Below are 23,044 nucleotides of genomic sequence, written 5' to 3' on the forward strand. Positions count from 1 at the left end.
ATTATTTGGCGCTTCAATTGTTTGGCTGTGTTATGTCCTTCTTGCCCCTCGTGAAGGCACCAAACTGACTGCCAATCTATTGGGTGTGTCTTCATAGGATACAACGATGAGCATACAAGATATCGTTAGGGAACATGTTGGTTGTTGGATGCCTATTTCTAGGGATGTGACTTTTGTTGAGTCTCACCCCTTCTACCCGTGCTTATTTTCATCAACTTCTTTATTGGAGGATATCTCTTTCCTCACTTTCCCGACACTCCTATCACTCCCGTTGAGCCGTTATCCATTCATCGTACTCCTCCTGCTCCTCCGACTATTGCAGATCCAACATCATCTCCTATGATTTCCTCACCTCGATTATCACAGACCTTCATCACTGCTAGCTTCCTTGTCACCATGACTTAAGATTGTCCCAATGATTCCTGCTCGTACTCTGCTATCTTTTCCTCACTTTTATACACGTCATCCGCGTGTTGTGGGTGTGTCTACTAATGTGACATCTTCTCTGTCTCAGCCTACTTATGGCTTGCGGCCTCATCCGCTTCCTACTTGTGGTCTTCCAAGCGTTGGCGTTGCTATTCTTGAGACGACTTCATATCCTGACGTTATTCATCCTGAATAGCAGCATGTGATGGCGTCGAAGCTTGATTGATGCCCTTGACCACATCGGCGGGTGGGATCTCACTTCTCTTCCTCGTGCTCGTCTCATCACTTCTAAGTGGATCTAAAAGGTTAAGACTGATGGTTCTCTTGAGTGTTACAAAGCTCATCTAGTGGTGAGAACATGGTCATGACTATGATGAGACATTTGCTCCTATAATGGCCAACATGACCACTCTTCGCAGACTTTTCGTCGTGGCTTCTGTTCGCCGCCGGTATGTCTCAACTGGCTACGACTCACAAGTACATTGCCTTTGTGAAGGCTCGTCATAATGAGTTTCTTATCTCTGATCTTAGTCCACGTCACTACTTGCGATTGAGGTTTCTTCTACCTCTAATGGCTTCTTTATATCCTAAGAGAAGCATATCCAGGATCTTACTGCTCGTGCTGCTCTTACTGATGAGCACACTCATCCACCTTGTGTCCACCTCCGCTCCCTTTAAGTCCGGATGGGCATCCTTTGCCCGGTGGAGGATTGCTATGTGTGCTGTCTCGATCCCACATCCCGTGTTCCCTTTATGGGCGACACCATAACCGCACGCTCGAGCACCACCAATGGCGAGCAAGAGCTCCGACAATCGGCGCATACCTGGATTTTATGCACGGGACACGCCCGAGAACACGGCGCTACCTATCGCCAAGGCCAAGGGCACACTGTAGGAGAACGTGGGATGCTTAATCAAGTGCGTGACACAAAATCCACAAACATGACAAGGACACCAACCCGAATCAGCGAGGAACGAAGAGTGCACAGGCACGTGGGATGCTGGATCAAGTCCATCCGCTGCCACTACAGCCAGTCTCTCCGCCTCTATTGCCTTGTTTACAAGTTTTTTTTTCAGATATCATCTCCTTGACTCACTTGTGTGGCCCTCGTCTCTCATCCTTAGTTCAACGTGGTCCTCTTGGATCCGTCTCTGATGATGCCTTTAGGCTGTCAGGGTTGTCGGCTTGGCAAACAGATCCAATTACCTTATACTCATAGCGAGACTATGTCTCAGCGTCGTTTCGACCTTGTTCTCTCTGATGTCTGGGTCCATCTCCTTTGCCTCAAAAGTAGGTCATCGCTAGTATATTATCTTTGTAGATGATTTCTCTCCGCACACCTGGATATATTTTATTTCGTCTCATAGTGAGGTCTTATCTATATATAAGCGTTTTGCTGCCACGGTTCACATTCAGTTCTCTACGCTTATTGTGTTATACGATGACTCTGCTAAAGAGTATATCTCCAAGGTCTTGCGTGGAGTCCTTGTTGAGCAGGGTGTTGTTGCTCAAATCTCTTTTCTTGGTGCTCAACTGCTCATGCTCAAAATGGCGTCGCAAACATCGTCACCTTGAGAAGGCTCATGCTTTGATGGTCGTCACCTCTCTTCCGCCGCACTTTCGGGCCGAGCCTGTCAGCACTTCCATCTATCTCATCAATCTTTAGCCATCAGCTCCTCGATAGGGTGGCGTTCCTTTCAAGCGTCTATCTAACTGTTTCTTGATTATTTGGCGCTTCAATTGTTTGGCTGTGTTATGTCCTTCTTGCCCCTCGTGAAGGCACCAAACTGACTGCCAATCTATTGAGTGTGTCTTCATAGGATACAACGATGAGCATACAAGATATCGTTAGGGAACATGTTGGTTGTTGGATGCCTATTTATAGGGATGTGACTTTTGTTGAGTCTCACCCCTTCTACCCGTGCTTATTTTCATCAACTTCTTTATTGGAGGATATCTCTTTCCTCACTTTCCCGACACTCCTATCACTCCCGTTGAGCCGTTATCCATTCATCGTACTCCTCCTGCTCCTCCGACTATTGCAGATCCAACATCATCTCCTATGATTTCCTCACCTCGATTATCACAGACCTTCATCACTGCTAGCTTCCTTGTCACCATGACTTAAGATTGTCCCAATGATTCCTGCTCGTACTCTGCTATCTTTTCCTCACTTTTATACACGTCATCCGCGTGTTGTGGGTGTGTCTACTAATGTGACTTCTTCCTTGTCTCAGCCTACTTATGGCTTGCGGCCTCATCCGCTTCCTACTTGTGGTCTTCCAACCGTTGGCGCTGCTATTCTTGAGACGACTTCTTATCCTGACGTTGTTCATCGTGAATAGCTGCATGTGATGCCGTCGAAGCTTGATTGATGCTCTTGACCACATCGGCGCGTGGGATCTCATTTCTCTTCCTCGTGCACATCTCATCACTTCTGAGTGGATCTAAAAGGTTAAGACCGATGGTTCTGTTTGCCGCCGGTATGTCTCAACTTGATGTAAGAATGCCTACATGTAGCCACTACATGAGTATTCTCTTCCGGATGGCACTGTTTGTCCTCTTGATCGCTCTTTATATGGTCTTGAGTAAACCCCTCCTGCCTGGTTTGAGCACTTCATCTTAGTGCTAACTGCGGCTAGTTTTTTCGGTGAGTTCTCATGATCCTGCACTTCCTGTCCACCATTCAACTCATGGTCGAACACTTCTTTTATATGTGAATCATCACTGGCGACGACTCACAAGTACATTGCCTTTGTGAAGGCTCGTCATAATGAGTTTCATATCTCTGATCTTAGTCCTCATCACTACTTGCGATTAAGGTTTCTTCTACCTCTAATGGCTTCTTTATTTCCTAAGAGAAGCATATCCAGGATCTTATTGCTCATGCTGCTCTTACTGATGAGCACACTCATCCACCTTGTGTCTACCTCCGCTCCCTGTAAGTCCGGATGGGCTCCTTGCTCCTTTGCCTGGTGGCGGATTGCTTATTTTCAGATATCATCTCCTTGACTCACTTGTGTGGCCCTCGTCTCTCATCCTTAGTTCGACGTGGTCCTCTTGGATCCGTCTCCGGTGATGTCTTTAGATTGTCAGGGTTGTCGGCTTGGTAAACAGGTCCAATTACCTTATACTCATAGCGAGACTATGTCTCAGCGTCGTTTCGACCTTGTTCTCTCTGATGTCTGGGTCCATCTCCTTTGCCTCAAAAGTAGGTCATCGCAATTATATTAACTTTTTAGAGATTGAGGTTTCTTTCTACATCTAATGGTTTCTTTATTTCCTGGGAGAAGTATATCCATCTATCTCATTAACCTTCAACCATCCACTGCTCTACAAGGTGGTGTTCCATTCAAGCGTCTCTTTGATTGTTTCTTGATTATTCGGTGCTTTAATTGTTTGGTTGTGTTTGCTATGTCCTTCTTGCCCCTTGTTAAGGCACCAAACTGACTGCCTGTCTGTTGAGTGTGTCCTCATAGGATACAGTGATGAGCATACGGGATATCGTTGTTGGGATCATATTGGTTGTTGGATGCCTATTTCTTGGGATGTGACTTTTGATGAGTCACATCCCTTCTACACGTGCTCATTTTCATCAACTTCTTTATTGGAGGATATCTCTTTCCTCACTTTCCCGACACTCCTATCACTCTTGTTGAGCCGTTATCCATTCATCGTACTCCTCCTGCTTCTTTGACTATTGCAGATCCAGCATAATCTCCTATGATTTCCTCACATCGCTTATCATACACCTTCATCACTGGTAGCTTCCTTGTCACCATGACTTGAGATTTGTCTCGATAATTCCTGCTCGTACTCTACTATCTTTTCCTCACTTTTATACACGTCGTCCGCATGTTGTGGGTGTGTCTACTAATGTGCCATCTTCTATGTCTCAACTGGCGACGACTCACAAGTACATTGCCTTTGTGAAGGCTCGTCATAATGAGTTTGTTATCTCTGATCTTAGTCCTTGTCATTACTTGCGATTGAGGTTTCTTCTACCTCTAATGGCTTCTTTATTTCCTCAGAGAAGCATATCCAGGACTTATTGCTCGTGTTGCTCTTACTGATGAGCACACTCATCCACCTTGTGTCCACCTCCGCTCCCTATAAGTCCGGATGGGCATCCTTTGCCCGGTGGCGGATTGCTATGTGTGCTGTCTCGATCCCACATCCCGTGTTCCCTTTATGGGCGACACCATAACCGCACGCTCGAGCACCACCAATGGCGAGCAAGAGCTCGGACAATCGGCGCATACCTGGATTTTATGCACGAGACACGCCCGAGAACACGGCGCTACCTATCGCCAAGGCTAAGGGCACACTGTAGGAGAACGTGGAATGCTTAATCAAGTGCGTGACACAAAATCCGCAAACAGGACAAGGACACCAACCCAAATCAGCGGGGAACGAAGAGTGCACAAGCACGTGGGATGCTGGCCACTACAGCCAGTCTCTCCGCCTCTATTGCCTTGTTTACAAGTTATTTTCAGAAGTGGCATCATCTCCTTGAGTCACTTGTGTGGCCCTCGTCTCTCATCCTTAGTTCGACGTGGTCCTCTTGGTTCCGTCTCCGGTGATGTCTTTAGACTATCAGGGTTGTCGGCTTGGTAAACAGGTCCAATTACCTTATACTCATAGCGAGACTATGTCTCACCGTCGTTTCGACCTTGTTCTCTCTAATGTCTGGGTCCATCTCCTTTGCCTCAAAAGTAGGTCATCGCTAGTATATTATCTTTAAAGATGATTTCTCTCCAGACACCTGGATATATTTTATTTCTTCTCGTAGTGAGGTCTTAATATATAGGCGTTTTGCTGCCACAGTTCACATTTAGTTCTCTACCCTTATTGTGTTATGCGATGACTCTATTAAAGAGTATATCTCCAAGCTCTTGCATGGAGTCCTTGCTGAGCAGGGAGTTGTTGCTCAAATCTCTTTTCTTGATGCTCATGCTCAAAATGACGTGATGGCTAAGAATGACTAAGAATGGCAAAGGAGATGGACCTTGTTCTCTCTGATGTCTGGGTCCATCTCCTTTGCCTCTCTGATTATGTTGGATTTGCAATAATTGGAGAAGTATGAGAATTATGTAGTCTCTCAGCTTGATGCTAAGAATGGCTTTCTTAACAATGAGCTATGTGAGAAGGTTTACATGCAACCACCACTTGGGTATTCTGTTCCTGGCGACATGGTATGTCTTCTTCGTCGCTCTCTATGGCGTTAAGCAAGCCCTAGCGCCTGGTTTTGAGTGTTTTACCACTGTGATGGCTACCGTTGATTTTGTGAAGGCACATCTTTGTGAGCAGTTTCTTATGTCTAATCTTGGCCCACTTCGCTACTTTCTTGGGATTGAGGTCTTTTTGCTCAAGAAAAGTAATCCAAGATCTTGCTCGTGCCGCTCTTAATGATGAGCGCACTGCTACGACTCCTGTTGATGGTGACACTTTGTCTGATCTAACACCGTTTATCTTATCGGGAGTCTTGTCTATCTAGCTGCCACTCGCCCGAAAGAAGAAACAAACTACAGTGCCCCGTGTCCAAGTGCACCTCTACCCTCCACTATATGCTCCGCGGCTGCCGTCGTGGCAAACTCACTAGCGTTGATGCCTCTCCCATGATGTCGCCAGAGCCTTCATGCCTCTCACACGATGTTGCTAGAGCCTTCAATCTCATGGAGGGGACAATGCCGCCATGGCAGCTAGCATTCCCTCACTCAAATCATGAAGTGTTTGTGAGTGAGATTAACAAAAATACGGGAAAGGAGACAATGACTAGCGTATTAGGGGAATAAGGCCTAAACAGTATTGTTGAGAAGAGTTAGGCCCACTACCAAAATGGTTGGTGTATTCTTCTCCAAAGTGGGACACGCTTTTGATGCAAACAGGACCAAGTGAGATATATTCATACTCTATCAAGCCCAAATGATAATCCCCTTTTTTGGCAAACTTTAACACCGGCCTTCAAATACTAATTTGACCCATTGTCTCCTTTCTATTCAGGTCCATCGTCTCCTTTGGCCTCCAACATTAACGATATTTCTTTCCTCAATACACCTATCACTCATGTATTTGCCCTCATCCACCCATCCCACCGTGTCTTCCTGTACTATTGTTGTATACCCAATGCCATCATCACATGTCGCTTCACCACCTTGTTTGTTACCTCGGGCTACCTCGCCCCACTCATCCCCTAAGGCTTCCCCGATGATTCCCCCTCATCCTCTTCACTACACTGGTAGTCCACGTTTTGTGGATTCTTTTGATGTCGGTTGACATGTAACAGTAATTATATCATTTTAGAAATCCTATGTAGGTTTGACTAGATGTCTGGCCCATGTCTATACTCTATAACATCGTACATAAACACAAGGGTGTACCTTAAACTTATCACCATCCTCCAGAAAGCAATATCTATCCCAACCAGTGCATCACATGATGGAAAATACAAAAATCTTCCGAACTTTGACAAAAACTTAATAAATAGCTAGTTTGCGATTTCAAAAGGAATATATTAATGATAAGGTGTCGAACAAATATGCATGCATGTTGTATCGTGCTTATAGAGTGAACTCACATGAGCTACAGAACGATCCTCATCTCCGAGGAATTGAGTAGTTGGTGAATGAAAACTTAAATCCATCAGCGGATCTATCTGTAGGAAATGAGGGGAAAAGGGAGTTAGACTTCCTGTTTTACTAATGACCTTCAGAGAATTGTAACTAGACACTGTGCAACCACCATGATGGTGCTTGACAATGCATTTACCATGCAACACATAGAAGATTTGAATATCTATTGGGTATATGGCCTAACCACATGAGCAAGTTATACTTAAACTACCTGCGGATCTGAAAATGTCACAAAGCAAAAGCAGCACTTGCGGTTTGTGCGACTCTACAGCATGGTCTGCAATAAAACCTACATACAGACCAAAGCAGCATAGTAAGCATCTGCCAACCTTTGAACTGAGCGATGGAGGAAAGGGCAAAAAAATCAATAAATAATCACAAGGATTCATTACCACAACATTTGTCATAGTTTGTTCGAAATTGTAGCATACAACAGCTTATAAATGGATTGGCACACACAAAAACTGGAAATTTGCACTTTGACAAGGTAGCAAAGGGAAACGTTACAAACATATGCAAGTCTATAGAAGCTAGCCTCCCTCCTTAAAAAAACATGATTCTCTTTGGAATAAACTAGCACATATGCCTATGCTTTGCAACGAGGACATAAATATTCTAGTAGTTCAACACCCATCGTCTATGATTTGAAATTCTGGTTGAGAAAAGAGATGTTAAGTTCTTGTAAAAATCCTGATGCTATATACAACAATGGAATTTTGACACTATCTACCATTGTTGTTAAACTGAATTAATATAACTACAATCAGGATACCTTGTGTCAGCTTATCGAAGTGCTAAGACATATCACAGCGAGCATACCTTGTACATTTAACAAAGACCCCCCCCCGTTGACCGTTCAAAAAAAAAACATATGGCAAGCAAGGTAAGTACCACAAAGTACCACAAGAACACTAACTGTTAAGCTCATGCTGAGTAGGGTCATTCACATTAAACGCAACTCAGGAGAATTTCTCATTTATCCTTGTTACCAGCACACAATTATAATGAGCACCAGACCCACAAATACATCATCTATCAAAATCATCCAGCCACACACCTATCAGCAATACAACTGCAGAACCCATAGAGGGATCTGCTAATACAGAACTACTCCCTCTGTTCCTAAATATAAGTCTTTTTAGAGATTTCAATAAGGACTACGTACGGATGTATATAGACATATTTTAGAGTGTAGATTCAGTACTATAAATTCAGTACTGGCCATGTTCTGAATTAGTTAAAACCTGCCACACTCACCAACATTTTGTTAGTAGTATGCTTAAAATCCATGATCGGACTAGGAAGGCAACACAGCTGCTTACATGTTAGCAATAAGGTCGAGCTCTTCTTCGATGCATGACAATAACACTGATTTGTCTCCAGTTGAAAACAACCTAGCCGAAAAGCATAGTATAAGGCCATGTAAATATACTTGGTTGATTTATGTTCATTTCAATCCATTAGAACAACACAGAAACATAGTGTATACTGATTAGATATAATCGACAACATGTTAGGGTGGCAATCTAGCACACCAACCCACAAGGTGAACAGAATGAAATTATATACTCCCAGCAAAGCACAAGAAAGGCAGGTGTGCATCTTTGCTCCCTAAATAATACTACTCAATTAAAGAGCCTGATCATGTGTTGTTTGTCAAACATGTCCTGTTTGAGTTCATAGTAAACTTGATATGTCCCTCTCTATACTACATGCCTATCTAATTCTGATAATTAGATGGATATAATACCATAGTCATCACTCATCATTATAGGTTTCACTTTTTTCTTTGCAAACTCTGCAGATTGTCCGTACATGGCAAGGTATTAACGATGGAAGCTAAAAATCATGTCTTATTTAAAACAGCAGAGCCGCATTTAGCTTGGCATGTGATCCAGCGTACCTCAGGTGGAGCACCGGTGGTCGGTGTTCCGGCGAAGTTGGTAGAACAGCGAGATTGGATGCTTCCGTAGAGCACTCGATGCCTATTATGTGGCAAAGGAGGGATTTCATGTGGAGTCCGTGTCCGGCACAAGTTGATGGCATGCTCGAGCATGACACAACACTGGCAAAGGAGGGTGGAAGAGTCCATGTCCGACACCCGTTGATGGTGTAATCGTCCTGCTTTGCACATGAACGGATAACACCTACAATGGACAATAATATAAACCTGAGACTATAACATGCATCATCTAAATAACAAAGAATTGGAAATATTACCAGGGAGAAAAGCCACTCTGGTAAACAAGCAATAGTACTTGGACTAAATATGGTATTCAGACATAGCCGGCCATTAACATGATGTTATTATTTTGGATATTATCAGTTATGTGCTTAGAGAACTTTTGTGTGCTTCTATTGATAGCCAGAAGCCATGGCTAATGTATCCGATCTATCTATGACAAGAACATGTATCACAAGTTATCAGCTAATTAATTAGCTGACAGACAATCTAGCAAGGATTGAAGAGTTAGCAGCTTATAAGAATTTTTCTCTGAAGTTTTGATGGTCCATTGATATCTAAAATACTGTAATTACTAATTGCGCAGAATACTAATAGTACTACTTGGTGAAGGAATCAGAATCAATAGAGATCGGAAGCCGGTCTGCGGGACTACTTGTGTCCCTCAATGAATTGCATTGCATAAGGACCAAACTTCTTTTAGGGAGATCAGCTGCAATAGCATCGGGGGTGCATACCTACACCAACGACAGAAGGGCCAAGAACAGAGACTACTGCTACCAAGGGCAAAATCATACATGTGCACAGAGGTAAGAGGACGGTGCAAAGCCCTCGGACGAGAGCGGCGCGAAATCCTGAAGGTGTAGCCGGAGGAAGGACGCGACGGGGACGGGCCGAGCAGCGCAACCTCCGAGGTGTAGCGCCGGGAAGGAGCCGCCGCCGATTCCGCCGGTGGAGGTGGCAGTAGCACCAGAGCTAGGGTTCCGCCGGCAATTTGGGATTTTTTGGGGGTCCGTGGAAGAGACGGGGAAGTGGGGATTGGGGAATCGAAGAGGCGGCGGGGGCTCTCCTGGTATTTTGGGACGCGCGAGGAGGTCCGTGGGGAAGAAGGACTCCGACCGACGCTTTCCTTCTCGTGTGGGATTGGGCTTCATTGGGCCATATGTCAAGGCCCAGGCGGGCGACGACGGGGGCTTTGGAATCCGCTTCGTCGGAGGACGCACATACGCCCCAACTATGCCTCAAAAAAAAAAACATAAGCCCCAGCTTAAAAAAATGGTACCATTCGACGAAATCACAAATTAAGAAGAACTCTTTGCAAAAGAGATTCTCGCCTCCTCAGGTCTCGATGAGTGACGCACCATATGCGCATTACTACAAGTGACGCACTACATGTACGTTACTTGTGGGAGTTTTTCCTTTTTTTCGTAGATCAGTTTATTCAAAACATTATATCTCTTAAACTATGCTCCAAATCTTAAAGCGTTTTCACCGTTGAATTTCTCACTTCCAAATCTTCAAAACTAGGTTCCATGTTAATAGATTTTAACGAACTTTTTTCACAAAAAACCCTAACTAGGAGCACTTTTTTTTTTATCCGGAAGAGGCATAGCCGTGCCTCTCGCGAAAAGACAAAAAAAACATGTTTTTTTTTCATTTCTGATAGACACGCGCGGAAGCAAATTCGTGTATCTTACGAAAGCAAATCCGTGCCTCTTATAGAAGGAAAAAAATCACGTTTTTCTGTTTTCAAGAGGCACAACCGTGTCTCTCGCGAAAGGAAAAAAGCATGTTGTTTCATTTACGAGAGGCACGAGGCACGGTCATGCCTCTCGCAGAAGCAAATACGTGCCTATCACGAAAGTAAAAAAAAAGTATTTTTATGTTCAAAATATAGAAATTTTTGTGTCCAAAAGCTAAAAAGACCAATGGAAAACCAAAGAGATGGAAAACATATATATATTTTGACCCTGGCATGGCTCCCGAAGGAGCACTCCTTCGTTAGTTGCTCCTACCATCCAACCTGTTGCAAGGCATGGGACCTCCTATTCCGCGCTTTAAACGTCACAGAAGTGAACTGGCGCTCACACGCAGCATCTAGTGAGACGTCTCATGAACGCTCAGTGCATATGTATGCGAAAACCCACCAAAAAAGAAGTTGTCGCGGGGAATCCAACTCACACCACAACAATTGTGAAATAGGTTGGCTACCAATGTACCTCAGTGCTAGTGACTACTTGTAGTGCGCATGCTTGGATTTGTAGCGGCGCTATTTGAATCAAACTAGCATATTTAAAAAGGTTTATTAACATTTTAAAAAGTTTCACTAATTTGAGAAAAAAAAAGTACAAGAATTTAAAAAATTATAGTCAATTTGAAAAAAAAATATCGATTTCAAAAAACTATAGTGAGTTTCAAAAGGGTTCATCAGTATTGAAAAGAAAAGTTCATCAATTTTAAAAAGGTTAACAACTTTGAAAAAAAAGTTCATCCATTTTGAAAAAAAAATCATCCAATTGAAAAATGTTAATCGATATAGAAAACAGTTCACGGTTTTGAAAAAAGTTCATCAATTTTCAAAATATATTCAGTAAAATTGAAAAAAGTTTATCCAATTTGAAAATAACTTTTTAAAAAAAGTTCATCGATTTTGGACAAAAACTCATTCAATTTTGAAATAAAACTCATCAATTTTGAAAAAAAATGTTCATCACTTTTGCAAAAAGTTCATTTATTTTAGAAAATAAGTTCACATAACTAAATAATCATGGAATTTGAAAAAGTTCATTGATTTTGAAAAAAGTCTCATCAAATTTAAAAAAAGTTAACAAATTTGAATCGAAGTTCATCGGTTTTGAAAAGAGAGAGTTGACAAATTTGAAAACAAGGCCCCCTTATTTAAGAAAACAAAAAAGGAAAAAAAAAGAATAAAGAATAACTAAATAAAAACATATGTCAATTTTGGGACGCGCGAGGAGGTCCGTGGGGAAGGACTCCGACCGACGCTTTTCCTTCTCGTGTGGGATTGGGCTTCATTGGGCCATATGTCGAGGCCCAGGCAGGCGACGACGGGGCTGTGGAATCCCTTCGTCGGAGGACGTACATACGCCCCTACTCAAAAGATCGTACCCCTCAAAGGAAAAAATCCGACGAAATCACAAATTAAGGAACACTCATTGCAAAGGTCACTCCCACCTTCTCAGATTACGATAAATGATGCACTACATGTGTACTATTTGAGTTTTTCTTTTTTTTAGATTCATTTATTCAAAACATTCTTTCTTAAATTATGTGTGCAAATCTTGAATCGTTTCACCGATGGATTTCTCATGTCCAAATCTTCAAAACTAGATCTTGTGTTGATAGATTTTCACGAATATTTTTTCACAAAAATACAAACCAGGAGTACATTTTTTTCTTTTTCAAAAGACGAACAGTTGGAATCCGCTTCGTCGGAGGACGCACATACGCCCCAACTATGCCTAAAAAAGCATAAGCCCCAGCTTAAAAAAATGGTACCATTCGACGAAATCACAAATTAAGAAGGACTCTTTGCAAAAGAGATTCTCGCCTCCTCAGGTTTCAACGAGTGACGCACTATATTCGCGTTACTACAAGTGACGCACTACATGTATGTTACTTGTGGGAGTTTTTCTTTTTTCCGTAGATCAATTTATTCAAAACATTATATCTCTTAAACTATGCTCCAAATCTTAAAGCGTTTTCACTGTTAAATTTCTCAGTCCAAATCTTCAAAACTAGGTTTCATGTTAATAGATTTTAACGAAATTTTTTCACAAAAAAAACTAACTAGGAGCACTTTTTTTTCTTTCCGAAAGAGGCACAGCCGTGCCTCTCGCGAAAAGACAAAAAACATGTTTTTTTTCATTTCTAAGAGACACGGCTGTGTCTCTCGCGGAAGCAAATTCGTTCATCTTACGAAAGCAAATCCATGCCTCTTATAGAAGGAAAAAAAATCATGTTTTCTGTTTTCAAGAGGCACAACCGTGCCTCTCGCGGAAGAAAAAAAGCGTGTTTTTTCGTTTATGAGAGGCACGAGACACAGTCATGCCTCTTGTAGAAGCAAAAAGAGTATTTTTATGTCCAAAAGCTAAAAAGACCAGTGAAAAACCAAAAAGATGAAAAACAAAAAAAATGCCAAAAACGCATGCGAAAAAAAAAACGAAGGGAGCGCCCCAAAGGGTGACCCCGGCATGGCTCCCGAAGGAGCACTCCTTCGTTAGTTGCTCCTACCATCCGACCTGTTGCAAGGTATGGGACCTCATATTTCGCGCTTTAAACGTCACGAAAGCGAACTGGCGCTCACACGCAACATCTAGTGGGACGTCTCATGAACGCTAGTGCATATGTATGCGAAAACCCACCAAAAAGGAAGTTGTTGCGGGGAATCCAACTCAAACCACAACAATTGTGAAATTGGTTGGCTACCAATGTATCACCTCGGTGCTAGTGACTACTTGTAGTGCGCATGCTTGGATTTGTAGCGGCGCTATTTGAATCAAACTAGCATATTCAAAAAGATTTATTAAAATTTTAAAGAAGTTCACTAATTTGAGAAAAAAAAAGTACAAGAATTTTAAAAATTATAGTCAATTTGAAAAAATCATCGATTTTGAAAAACTATAGTGAGTTTGAAAAGGGTTCATCAGTTTTGAAAAAAAAGTTCATCAATTTTAAAAAGGTTAACAACTTTGAAATAAATGTTCATCTATTTTGAAAAAATGTTCATCTAATTGAAAAATGTTAATCAATATAGAAAAAAGTTCATTGTTTTGAAAAAAGTTCATCAATTTTGAAAATAAGTTCAGTAAAATTTTAAAAAGTTTAGCCAATTTTAAAATAACTTTTAAAAAAAAGTCATTGATTTTGGAAAAAAAACTCATTCAGTTTTCAAAAAAAATCATCAATTTTGAAAAAAAAAGTTCATCGCTTTTGCAAAAAGTTCACCAATTTTGGAAAGCATTCATTTATTTTGGAAAATAAGTTCACATAACTAAAAAGTCATGGAATTTGAAAAGGTTCATTGATTTAAAAAAAGGTCTCATCAAATTTGAAAAAAAGTTAACAAATTTGAGTAGAAGTTCATCGGTTTTGAAAAGAGAGAGTTGACAAATTTGAAAACAAGACCCGCTTATTTAAGAAAACAAAAAAGGAAAAAACAAAGAATAAAGAATAACTAAATAAAAACATACAGAAAAATGACCAGCGAACCCAAAAAAAACCCGCGAACTGAAGAAAGAAATAAAAGGGAAAGGAAAAGAGATAATGTGCACGACCGGGTGAATATCATAGTGGTTGTTGTTGTATCCTTAGAATGTTGAGGTTGTGAGTTTGAACCAGCACGGCCACACTGTGTAACAGAGAAAATAGAGAAGTTATAGCCTAGAACGGGGCGACGGGTGTGCTCTGGTTTACAGTATGTACTGTAACCGGCGTCGCTGAAGCGTGTCGCTGCCGCGCGAGCATATGGGCCAGCCCAGTGTGCGGGAGGCCAATGCCTCATTTTTGTCTGTTAAACTTTTACTTGGATAATTTTAATCAACTTTGAAAAAAAATGTTTATGGAAACAATGTTAACAAAGCATTTGAAAAAATGTTAAATGTGTATAAGAAAAATGTTGACCATGTATTAAAAAAAGTTAAACTTGTATTTGATAAATATTAATCATGGATTTGAAAAAAAATGTAAAATGTTCATAGAAGAAATGTAGACCATGTATCCAAAAATGTTAATCCGGTATTTGAAAAATGTAAATCTTTGTAGAAAAAATGTTGATTGTGTATTCAATAAATATTAAACTTGTATTCCTTTTCAGACAATGTTAAACTTGTAATTGGAGAATTTTAAAAGTATATTAGGAAAATGTACTATATATACGAAAAATGTATATAAAAATGGAAACCCGAGAGAAAACATAAAAAAACTAACAACAGACAAGAAAAAATAAACAAAACCGAAGAAAAACATGAAAAGAAGGGAAATAAAGAAAAGCTAGTGAAAATGAGAAAGGAAACAAAGAAAACCGAAAAACAAAGAAAATAAAAAAATAAAATGGAGAAAGAAACATGAAAAACAATGTAAAAAAACTGAAGAAAAAAACAATGAAAAATCGGCTCTTTTCTTTAACAAAGAAAAACGAAGGTAGATTTCCATTTGTCAGAGGCTCAAATGAATAAGACATCTCAATTAGTATCTTATTTTTATATTGTGGTGCAGTATATATAGATATCTTGAAGATGGCAACAATAAAAATATTCTGTTTGTGTTGTTGAGGATCAGCTTGATTTTTTGACAGGCGCAATGTTGGACTTAATCGGCGGAATCATTTGTATTGACCTGCTACTGCATTACTTAATCAACTAGTTTCAGACAGGTGAATTTCTTTTTTACCATCCTACCACATTTATGCGAGAGTAAGAAGGACAATTGGTGTGTTTTATGTACGTGCCAAGCTGGGATTGTTATCTATCAATTGTGTTGTCCAACATACTGCCCATTTCTTCAACCTTGCTTTGTGAGAGGTATCATTTACTTGTTGATATGCCAGAAAAGATTTTTTTTCCTGTAGTTGTTGTTTCCGGCATAATATTCTACTTCCTCCGTTCTAAATTATTTGTCTTTGATTTGTCTAGATACGGATGTATCTAGACTCATTTTAGTGCTAGATACATCCGTATCTAGACAAATCTAAAACAAGTAATTCGGAACGGAGGGAGTAGAAGTGATATCATATTGTTCTGTTAATTAATATTTTCATTTGATTATGAGGATTGAGGGATGATTTTCATGATTCAGGACTCCAATTTGATGTTTGTGTTTATCCATCCTCTTATTTCTAACTAGGTAAGCTAGATGCTAGCCCTAAATTTACATTAGATCATTTTTTTTTCTTATGTCGACATATATAGCTAATCTCAGTCGCCTTATTTTTTTTGTTGCCATTAACAACAACAATAGCAACAACAAAGCCTTTAGTCCCAAACAAGTTGGGGTAGGCTATGTTTTTTTGCTGTCATGGTAGGCCAAATTTTAATTTTAGGATGCATTGTGCTATGGTTTTCATCATCATCTCAGCTAATGTGGTGGTTTGCAATAGTGGGATGTTCAGTTTCCACCATGTATATTGGATGCATTTACCGCCATTTCATTACTAGCTCTTTCTTTATGTATTAACTCCATTGGATCATGCGAATCAACTTGTAGTTCGATGGTTAGAGGGACTGTGGCATCCCCGGCCCACCAGGGTTCAAATCCTGGTGCTCGCATTTAATCCTGGATTTATTTCAGGATTTCCGGTGTGTGTGTGCACGTGTATATGAGTGCCTGCGTCTGTATTGTGTTAAAAAAACTCCATTGAATCCCTTCAAATCTTTATAAATCAGGCAATCAAAGATGAAAAAAATTAAATTTCATTATTTACTGAGGGAAGAGAGTATGCCCAAAATTTACTGCCACGATAGACCAAATTGTATTGTATTATGGATTTTCATCTTCCTGTTCAATATCCACTATATAACTAAAGTATATTCATGTACAACCATAGATTATACAACTGTTAGTTACTACTCCCTCCGTTCGGAATTACTTGTCTCGGATATGGATGTATCTAGAACTAAAATACATCTAGATACATTCATTTCCGCGACAAGTAATTCCGAACGGAGGAGTGGATCCTTATATGTTCACTCTACTGGATTCCTCAAGATCTATGTAAATCAAGTAATCCAGTATGAAATGGTAAAATTCAAGATTCACCAAGGGAAAAGAGTGCGGTGCACGATAGCGAGGCATGTGCAGAAACAACAAAAAACCAAGGTAGCACACACTTGCACTTTGGAATTGAATTTCCAGGGGTAAGTATGGTGCATTTAATTATGCAACACAACCCCAAGTTTTGCAATATTAATGTAAGGGTCTGTTTGGTTTCAATAAGTCACCTGACTTATAAATCAGCTGACTTAAAACCAGTGACTTATAAGTCACGTCTGTTTGGTTGTCATCTGATTTATAAGTCACCTAAGCACATCTTTCCATCTTGTTTTTTTTATGTAAAGGTGGTGAGACCCATGCAAAAGGGGGTGACTTATAAGTTTTAAGTTGCGGCAAAGCAACTTATGACTTATAATTTGGAGTGACTTATAAGTTGGGTCTGTTTGACAAAATAAGTCATTTTTTTTTCACTTTTCGACTTATAAATTAATGACTTATTTGAAACCAAACAAGGCCTAAGTTAGCAAGCTTCATGTTTAGCAACATAGATCCATGTTGTATTGTTTAGTTTAGGTAACAATGATTGTGCTTCTGATTAGCAAGTCTACCGGTTCCTTTCTTATTTGGCCGACGTGCAGCATATATGCCTCTGTTCTGACTAGACAATTATTTCTCGAACTTTTCTTTCCGGTGAGAATAAAGCTTATGCTGCCATCATATTTTCCCGATGTTGTTGCAAGCTCACCACATGTATGAACTGTGCCCGTCGCACACATATTTCCTCCGTTTCAAAATATATAACCTAATTTTATATTAAAATTAGTACAAAGTTGAGTTATCTATTTTAAAACGGAGGGAATACTCACGATGCTAAGGTTTGACCGGCTCAAGTTTCATAAAAAAACAAATCATTAGTCCAAATCACAGCCGCCACGCCGTAGTGCACTCTTGCGCCGCCCCGCGCCTTCCGACGAGCCTACCTTATAGTGCCGCCGCGCACTCGCTAGCGAACCTGCCTTGTACCCGTCGCCGCCTTGCGCCCGCCAGCGAGTCTGCTTTGCAGTGCCCCTGCCTCCAGCCGCCGAGTCTTTCCTGCCTCCATCTGGGAGCACTACGACTGCAGAGGAAGCCAGCTTGTGAAGGGGGATGAGGGGGGCACGGGAACCGTTGTGGCTGTCAAGCCTCGGCCGGCAGGGAGAGGCGATAGGAGTTTGGCCGTGTGTGCGGACCGCCGTGCGAGACAACGACCACTGAGCGTCGACGGAGGTGACAGGGGTGGAAGGCGGCGAGGAGCACCTCGCGACGGGATGGGCACCGGTGCTACTTCTCGTCTGAGCTGGAACCAGGACCTCGCCGCTGCCGACTCAGGTGTAGAGCTCCTCCACAACGTCGCCGGTCTACATCATCCATCAAAGTAGTGGCCATGGGTGAGCGAAGGTGCCGGCAACGAGCTCTTTGGTGAGCTCGTCAGTTGTTCAACAAAATGCGAGGGAAGGGATGAAGAGAGACGGGAGATGCTGACAAGTGGGCCTATATCAACTTAACGGTCTATGCAAACATTGTTGACTTTTCTTGCCACATTATCACTTACACGCGGGCTTCAGGCATCAGGTTTTCACTAAACCACTCTAATTGGTCAATCAGTGTTTTCTGAAAACTGTCAGCACAATTGCGACGGGTTTTTGAAGAAAAAGAAAATCAAAGATGGTGGTTTTTAAATTAGAATCCTCAATTATGATGGTTTTTTTACAGTTTATTCCACCCTAACCCATTATCCACAGCTCATGCTCAGCACTATTGCAACATCTGAGGTGCTTATTCTTATTCAGACCAATCCAGTACGTGCCGATCGACACCAACCGAGCACCAACATCAACATCGACCACACACACGTGCCGATCGATCACGCGACGCGGCGGCACAGCATGATCCCGTCGGAGATGGCGAGCTGGCACACCTGGACACGGCGGTCGGCGGTGAGCGCCGCGTTGAACCCCCTGGCGATCCCCGCGAGCTCCCGGTCGCGCTCCGACAGCGCCTCGTCGTCCGGCGCGGCCACGGAGCCGCCCCATAGCGTGTTGTCGTAGGCGATGAGCCCCCCGACCCTGACCAGCCGCAGCAGCCGCTCGTGGTAGTGGTGGAAGTTGGCCTTGTCCGCGTCCACGAAGGCGAAGTCGAACTTGCCCAGGTTGCCATCCTGCAATGGCAATGTCATTAGGCTGCAACAGTGCGAAGCGAGCACGGACGGAGGCAGGGGGGATGCGCCGCGCACGCACCTCGGCGACGAGCTGATCCAGCACCGGCAGCGCGAGCCCGACGCGGAAGTCGATCTTGTGCGCCATCCCGGCCTTCTCCACCACCGGCGCCCCTATCTCGTCGTAGCTCTCGCGCGTAACGTCGATGGCCACGACCTGCCATCAACCACATGTAACACAGGTCAAAGAAAATGGACTGGCCGTGCGCGCACACACCAGGAAGCCAGCGAACGGTGGAAATCTGACCTTGCCGTCGTCGGGGAGGGCGAGGGCGGTGGCCAGCAGCGAGTACCCGGTGAACAGGCCGACCTCGACGGCGTTCCTGGCGCCGAGCATCTCGATCAGCAGGCCGAACAGCTGCACCTGGTCCGGCGACGCCGCCATGCGAGCCCTGCACGTAGCGGGTCCCACGCCCGTACGGGCAAAAAGTCAAACACCATTCGAGCAAGGGCGGCACAAAAAACGCACCGCCGGAATCCCAGGATTCGGACCGGATCCGTACATGGGGTGGGCCGCGGTGGCGACGCGCAGCTCCCGGAGGCAGTCGGGCTCGCGCGGGAACACCGTGGACTCCAGTATGTACTGCGGCAGCAGAGAAGGCGTCGGATAAATTGGTGGTCATGTGACGGCTTTGAGGAAATGGATCGAGGAAGTCTCGGGCGCGTGGTGATTTGATCTGGTTGGGATCAAGAGGGAGGGTTTGATTTACCTGGTAGAGCTGCTCGCTCTTGAGGAGGGTCTTGCTGTGGAGGTTGCTCCCGGCGGCGGGGGCGGGGGCGGTCATTCTCGGACGGTTGGTTTTGCCGGCCGGCCGGCAGCGTTCCTGAAAATAGGCTTCTTGCTTCTCGCAGAAAGTCTTTCGACTTCCCAAGGCCAGGAGGCAAGCGATGCTGTCACGGGTCCTCCGTAAACAGGCAGGTGATAAAAGCCGCCGCCCGCTGGCACAACATCAAAGTCGGCCCGCCAAATCTTCCAATCTTCATTGCTGGCAGATGTTTTCTTTTCGGATTTGCTATTTTTCAGTTGACTATTTTTCAATTCGCCTTTATTCAATTTTGTGTCCGTTCGATCTCGCGCTGAGATTCGCGCCCGGTCCTGTCTTGCTTTGTGTTGGTTTTCGGATTGGTTTTCTTACCGGGCGTGGTTTTCTGCTTTTAACCTGTTTTCCTTGGCCCCGCCCTCCCCGGCCGGTTTACTGTTGGCCTTTTGTCGTTTTTGAATGTGAGCGGGGTGTCATTCCACTTTCTCATTTCGATAAGGCGGAGGGAGAGAGCTCCAGCGACGGAGGAGGCGGAGTCTGTCGTGGTTCTAAGTCTGACAGTAGAATGGGGGTAGGAATGTAAAGGCAAGATCCTAGCTGGCCCTTCTCGGAGGAAGTAACAGCCCTACGTCTCGGAGCCCAGAGGCGGTCTACTGGATGATATGCGTGTGAGTTACAGGGGGTGCGAACCCTTGTGCCTGTGGAGAGGGGGTGGCTTATATAGAGTGCACTAGGACCCCAGCCAGCCCACGTCACAGAGGGTTTAAGGTACATTGAAGAGAGAACGTTACTGGTAACGCCCGCACTAAAGTGTTATAAATGACAATTAAGCCTATAAGTAAATGCCCGACCGTTGTTCATGCAGAGTGGCTTTAGCTCTTCTATCCGTCGAGTGACTTCTGCGACGGTCGAGTGACATTGATTCTTCCGAGTGGAACGTCTCTGGTCGAGTGGATGATGGTACCCTTTGAATGATCCTGGCTTTAGGGTGATGTCCTAGAGGAGGATGTCTAAGTCAGGTCTATGATCCTATCCTAGGTACATAGCTTCATCAGAGGCGACTGCTTCTGTTCATGGCTATTTCGAGCTCATCCACCGCATGATTTTGATTTCTTCTCCCTCTTCTCTTTGTCCGCCGGCTGCCCTGGTTAGTTGTCCTTGTCTCGCATTTTGTCCATGGTTTCGTGGCCGTGTAGTCTCAGATCTAGGGGATTTCGTGGATCCGCGAAGTTTGTTTGTCGTGGTGTTTGTAGTTCGTCATGGTTGTGCTGTAGGAGGTTGCAGCGTGCCATGCATAGTCCGCCGTGTCTTCCTTTTCCTGATGTGGACGGAGGCCAAATCCCTCCCGGTTAGGATCATGTAGGACATTTTTTTGGAGGCAGTGTTGTGGCTGTTTGATGTGGAGGTAGGCGTAGAACGCTAGATTTCTCTTGTTGTTGATGTAGAGGTAGGTGTGGTAGGGTTTAGTTTTGAGAGGTGGATCCAGTAGATGTCGAACGTTGAAGGATCGAGTTCAGTGATTCGCGCTCAGTATTAGTGTAACTAATTCTTTTTTCAGAGTTGATCTACAGCTACTATATAGAGCTTCACTGTAGCATGTTTTTGCTTCTAAGTGTTTCAGTGTTTCTCGTTTTATAGCCTAAACCTTATCACTGTGTAACCTTTTTTCCTCTAATTACCGTGGGAATAGCTTGTCTTTTTATCATTTTTCCCTACAATCTCTTCATGCAGCTTCCCTGTTGTGCTTCACATAGTATTTTCACCGATAATTACTGTGTAGTTTGGGTGGTAGATATACTGTAAATTACATAGTAATTTGACCGATAATTTCTATGAAATTATAGTGTAATCCTATCCCATGATTTACTATGTAGTTCGACCAATGTTTACACTGTAGTTCGATGCCCCCTTTTACAGTTTAATTTTGCCCATATTTTACACTGTAATCTGTTGCGCTTTTGCACAGTATTTTTTACCCATAATAACCGTAATTTGTATGCTAGTTACACTGTAATCTGATGCGTTTTTACACTATAATTTCTCCTGTATTTTATTGTGTAATTTGTATGCTAGTCACCCTCTGCTTTATGCATGAGTGGTCTCGTAGATCACCCTGTTTGTTGTGCGGCCCTCCAGTCTTGATGTTTTATTAAAATCTGAATGATCCCATGACTTTTGTTTGTCTATTTTCTGAACCTTACCAAGCATTCGATGGATAAGATTGTGCAGTCTTGATTTTGTGAAACCTGTGGTGCTTTTGACCACTCATGTGTGGTGGCAGATGTTTGATCTGCGAGTAAGATTCAGTAAACTGGTCATATGTTTGGCAACAAATGCTCTTGCTTTTGTGAACTACTACTTCAGAAGTTCTTTGGGAATTTGTCTGTCAATTTTGGTTCTGCTAACAACTCTGGGATTTTGTCTTCCTATTTTGCTCAATATCATCATCACCGCTGTATCTAGTGATGTGAGGCTTGTAAAATATCTTTTAAATCACGTTTTCTGCTGAAGGTTGTTTTGTCGTCCGCATCCAATTCGGAAGCCTGCTGCCTTTGCACCGTAATCTGTTGTGCTTTTCCACAGTATTTTTGACCCATAATAACTGTGTAATTTATATGCTAGTTACACTGTAATCTGATGCGTTTTTACATTGTAATTTCTCCCATGTTTTATTGTGTAATTTGTATGCTAGTCACCCTGTGCTTTATGCATTTGTGCATTGTAATTTTACCCATTTTTCTTACAATGTATTTTCTCCCTCAGCTCGCTATTTGCATTTCTATATTTTGAGGCCCATTTTCTTCTCTCTATTGTTTTTCCGGTAGTATCTCAATGGGTAGATTGCGAAAAGTCTGTCTCAAGGATGTTCCCCTAGTTTCTTCAGTCGAGAGTGCTGATTCTTTGAAAGACCCTTATGTGCCTAATGATTTTGCTGATGATGGTTCTAATGCTATGTCTTTGGTAGTTATTATTTGTCTTCTTATCTTCTTTTCATTTTCATTTTCTTTTCTATTTCTCTATTTTTTATTAATTTTTGTTCTTGTTTTCTGATTTTTTTTCCTTTTGCAAGGTTGTTCTGGTGATGATGAAGAGTTTGATAAAGCACTTTACAATTTCTATGTGAATAATGCAAGCCATTTTGTGATGATGAAGAGTTTGATGGTTTTAATCCATATTTTTTTCATATGTTGGTTTGATGATTTATGTTTTTTGTTTTTTGATCAGAAAGTCAAGTAAATGAAGAGAAAATTCTCATCTGCTGGCAGAAGGAATGTT

General features: G+C 42.6%; 2 protein-coding genes across 6 annotated transcripts in view; both read right to left on the bottom strand.

Annotated features, from left to right (window-relative positions):
* LOC125509748 overlaps nt 1-10,107 on the bottom strand; it is a 32,322-nt gene extending 22,215 nt beyond the window's left edge. For 4 of the 5 annotated variants that reach the window (XM_048674780.1, XM_048674778.1, XM_048674783.1 and 1 more), the window contains exons 1-5: nt 9,820-10,107; nt 8,963-9,206; nt 8,382-8,453; nt 7,271-7,348; nt 7,005-7,082 (exon numbers count right to left, since the gene is read on the bottom strand). The gene's annotated coding sequence lies outside the window, so the exon portion shown is untranslated. The remainder of the gene's footprint in view (nt 1-7,004; nt 7,083-7,270; nt 7,349-8,381; nt 8,454-8,962; nt 9,207-9,819) is intronic. The other variant, XM_048674781.1, reaches the window with a different exon arrangement.
* An 8,434-nt stretch (nt 10,108-18,541) lies between these two features.
* LOC125556240 (tricin synthase 1-like) lies at nt 18,542-19,910 on the bottom strand. Its single transcript, XM_048719012.1, has 5 exons — nt 19,718-19,910; nt 19,511-19,590; nt 19,255-19,399; nt 19,030-19,164; nt 18,542-18,950 (listed from the first exon to the last, which is right to left on the bottom strand). Exons 1-5 carry the CDS (start codon nt 19,790-19,792, stop codon nt 18,657-18,659), a joined length of 729 nt encoding a protein of 242 aa, XP_048574969.1. The 5' UTR covers nt 19,793-19,910; the 3' UTR covers nt 18,542-18,656.
* Between the last annotated feature and the right edge of the window lie 3,134 nt (nt 19,911-23,044).

The sequence above is a fragment of the Triticum urartu genome, chromosome 5 (genome assembly GCF_003073215.2).
Source record: "Triticum urartu cultivar G1812 chromosome 5, Tu2.1, whole genome shotgun sequence".
Classification (NCBI taxonomy): domain Eukaryota; kingdom Viridiplantae; phylum Streptophyta; class Magnoliopsida; order Poales; family Poaceae; genus Triticum; species Triticum urartu.

Bases quoted from the DNA above. Each gene is read 5' to 3' on its own strand.
- LOC125556240 (XM_048719012.1), bottom strand. From the start codon at position 19,792: ATGACCGCCCCCGCCCCCGCCGCCGGGAGCAACCTCCACAGCAAGACC. The intron at 19,591-19,717 runs GTAAATCAAACC...CTGCTGCCGCAG, and splicing joins AGAGCGAGCAGCTCTACCAG to TACATACTGGAGTCCACGGT. The intron at 19,400-19,510 runs GTACGGATCCGG...CGCTACGTGCAG, and splicing joins GCCACCGCGGCCCACCCCAT to GGCTCGCATGGCGGCGTCGC.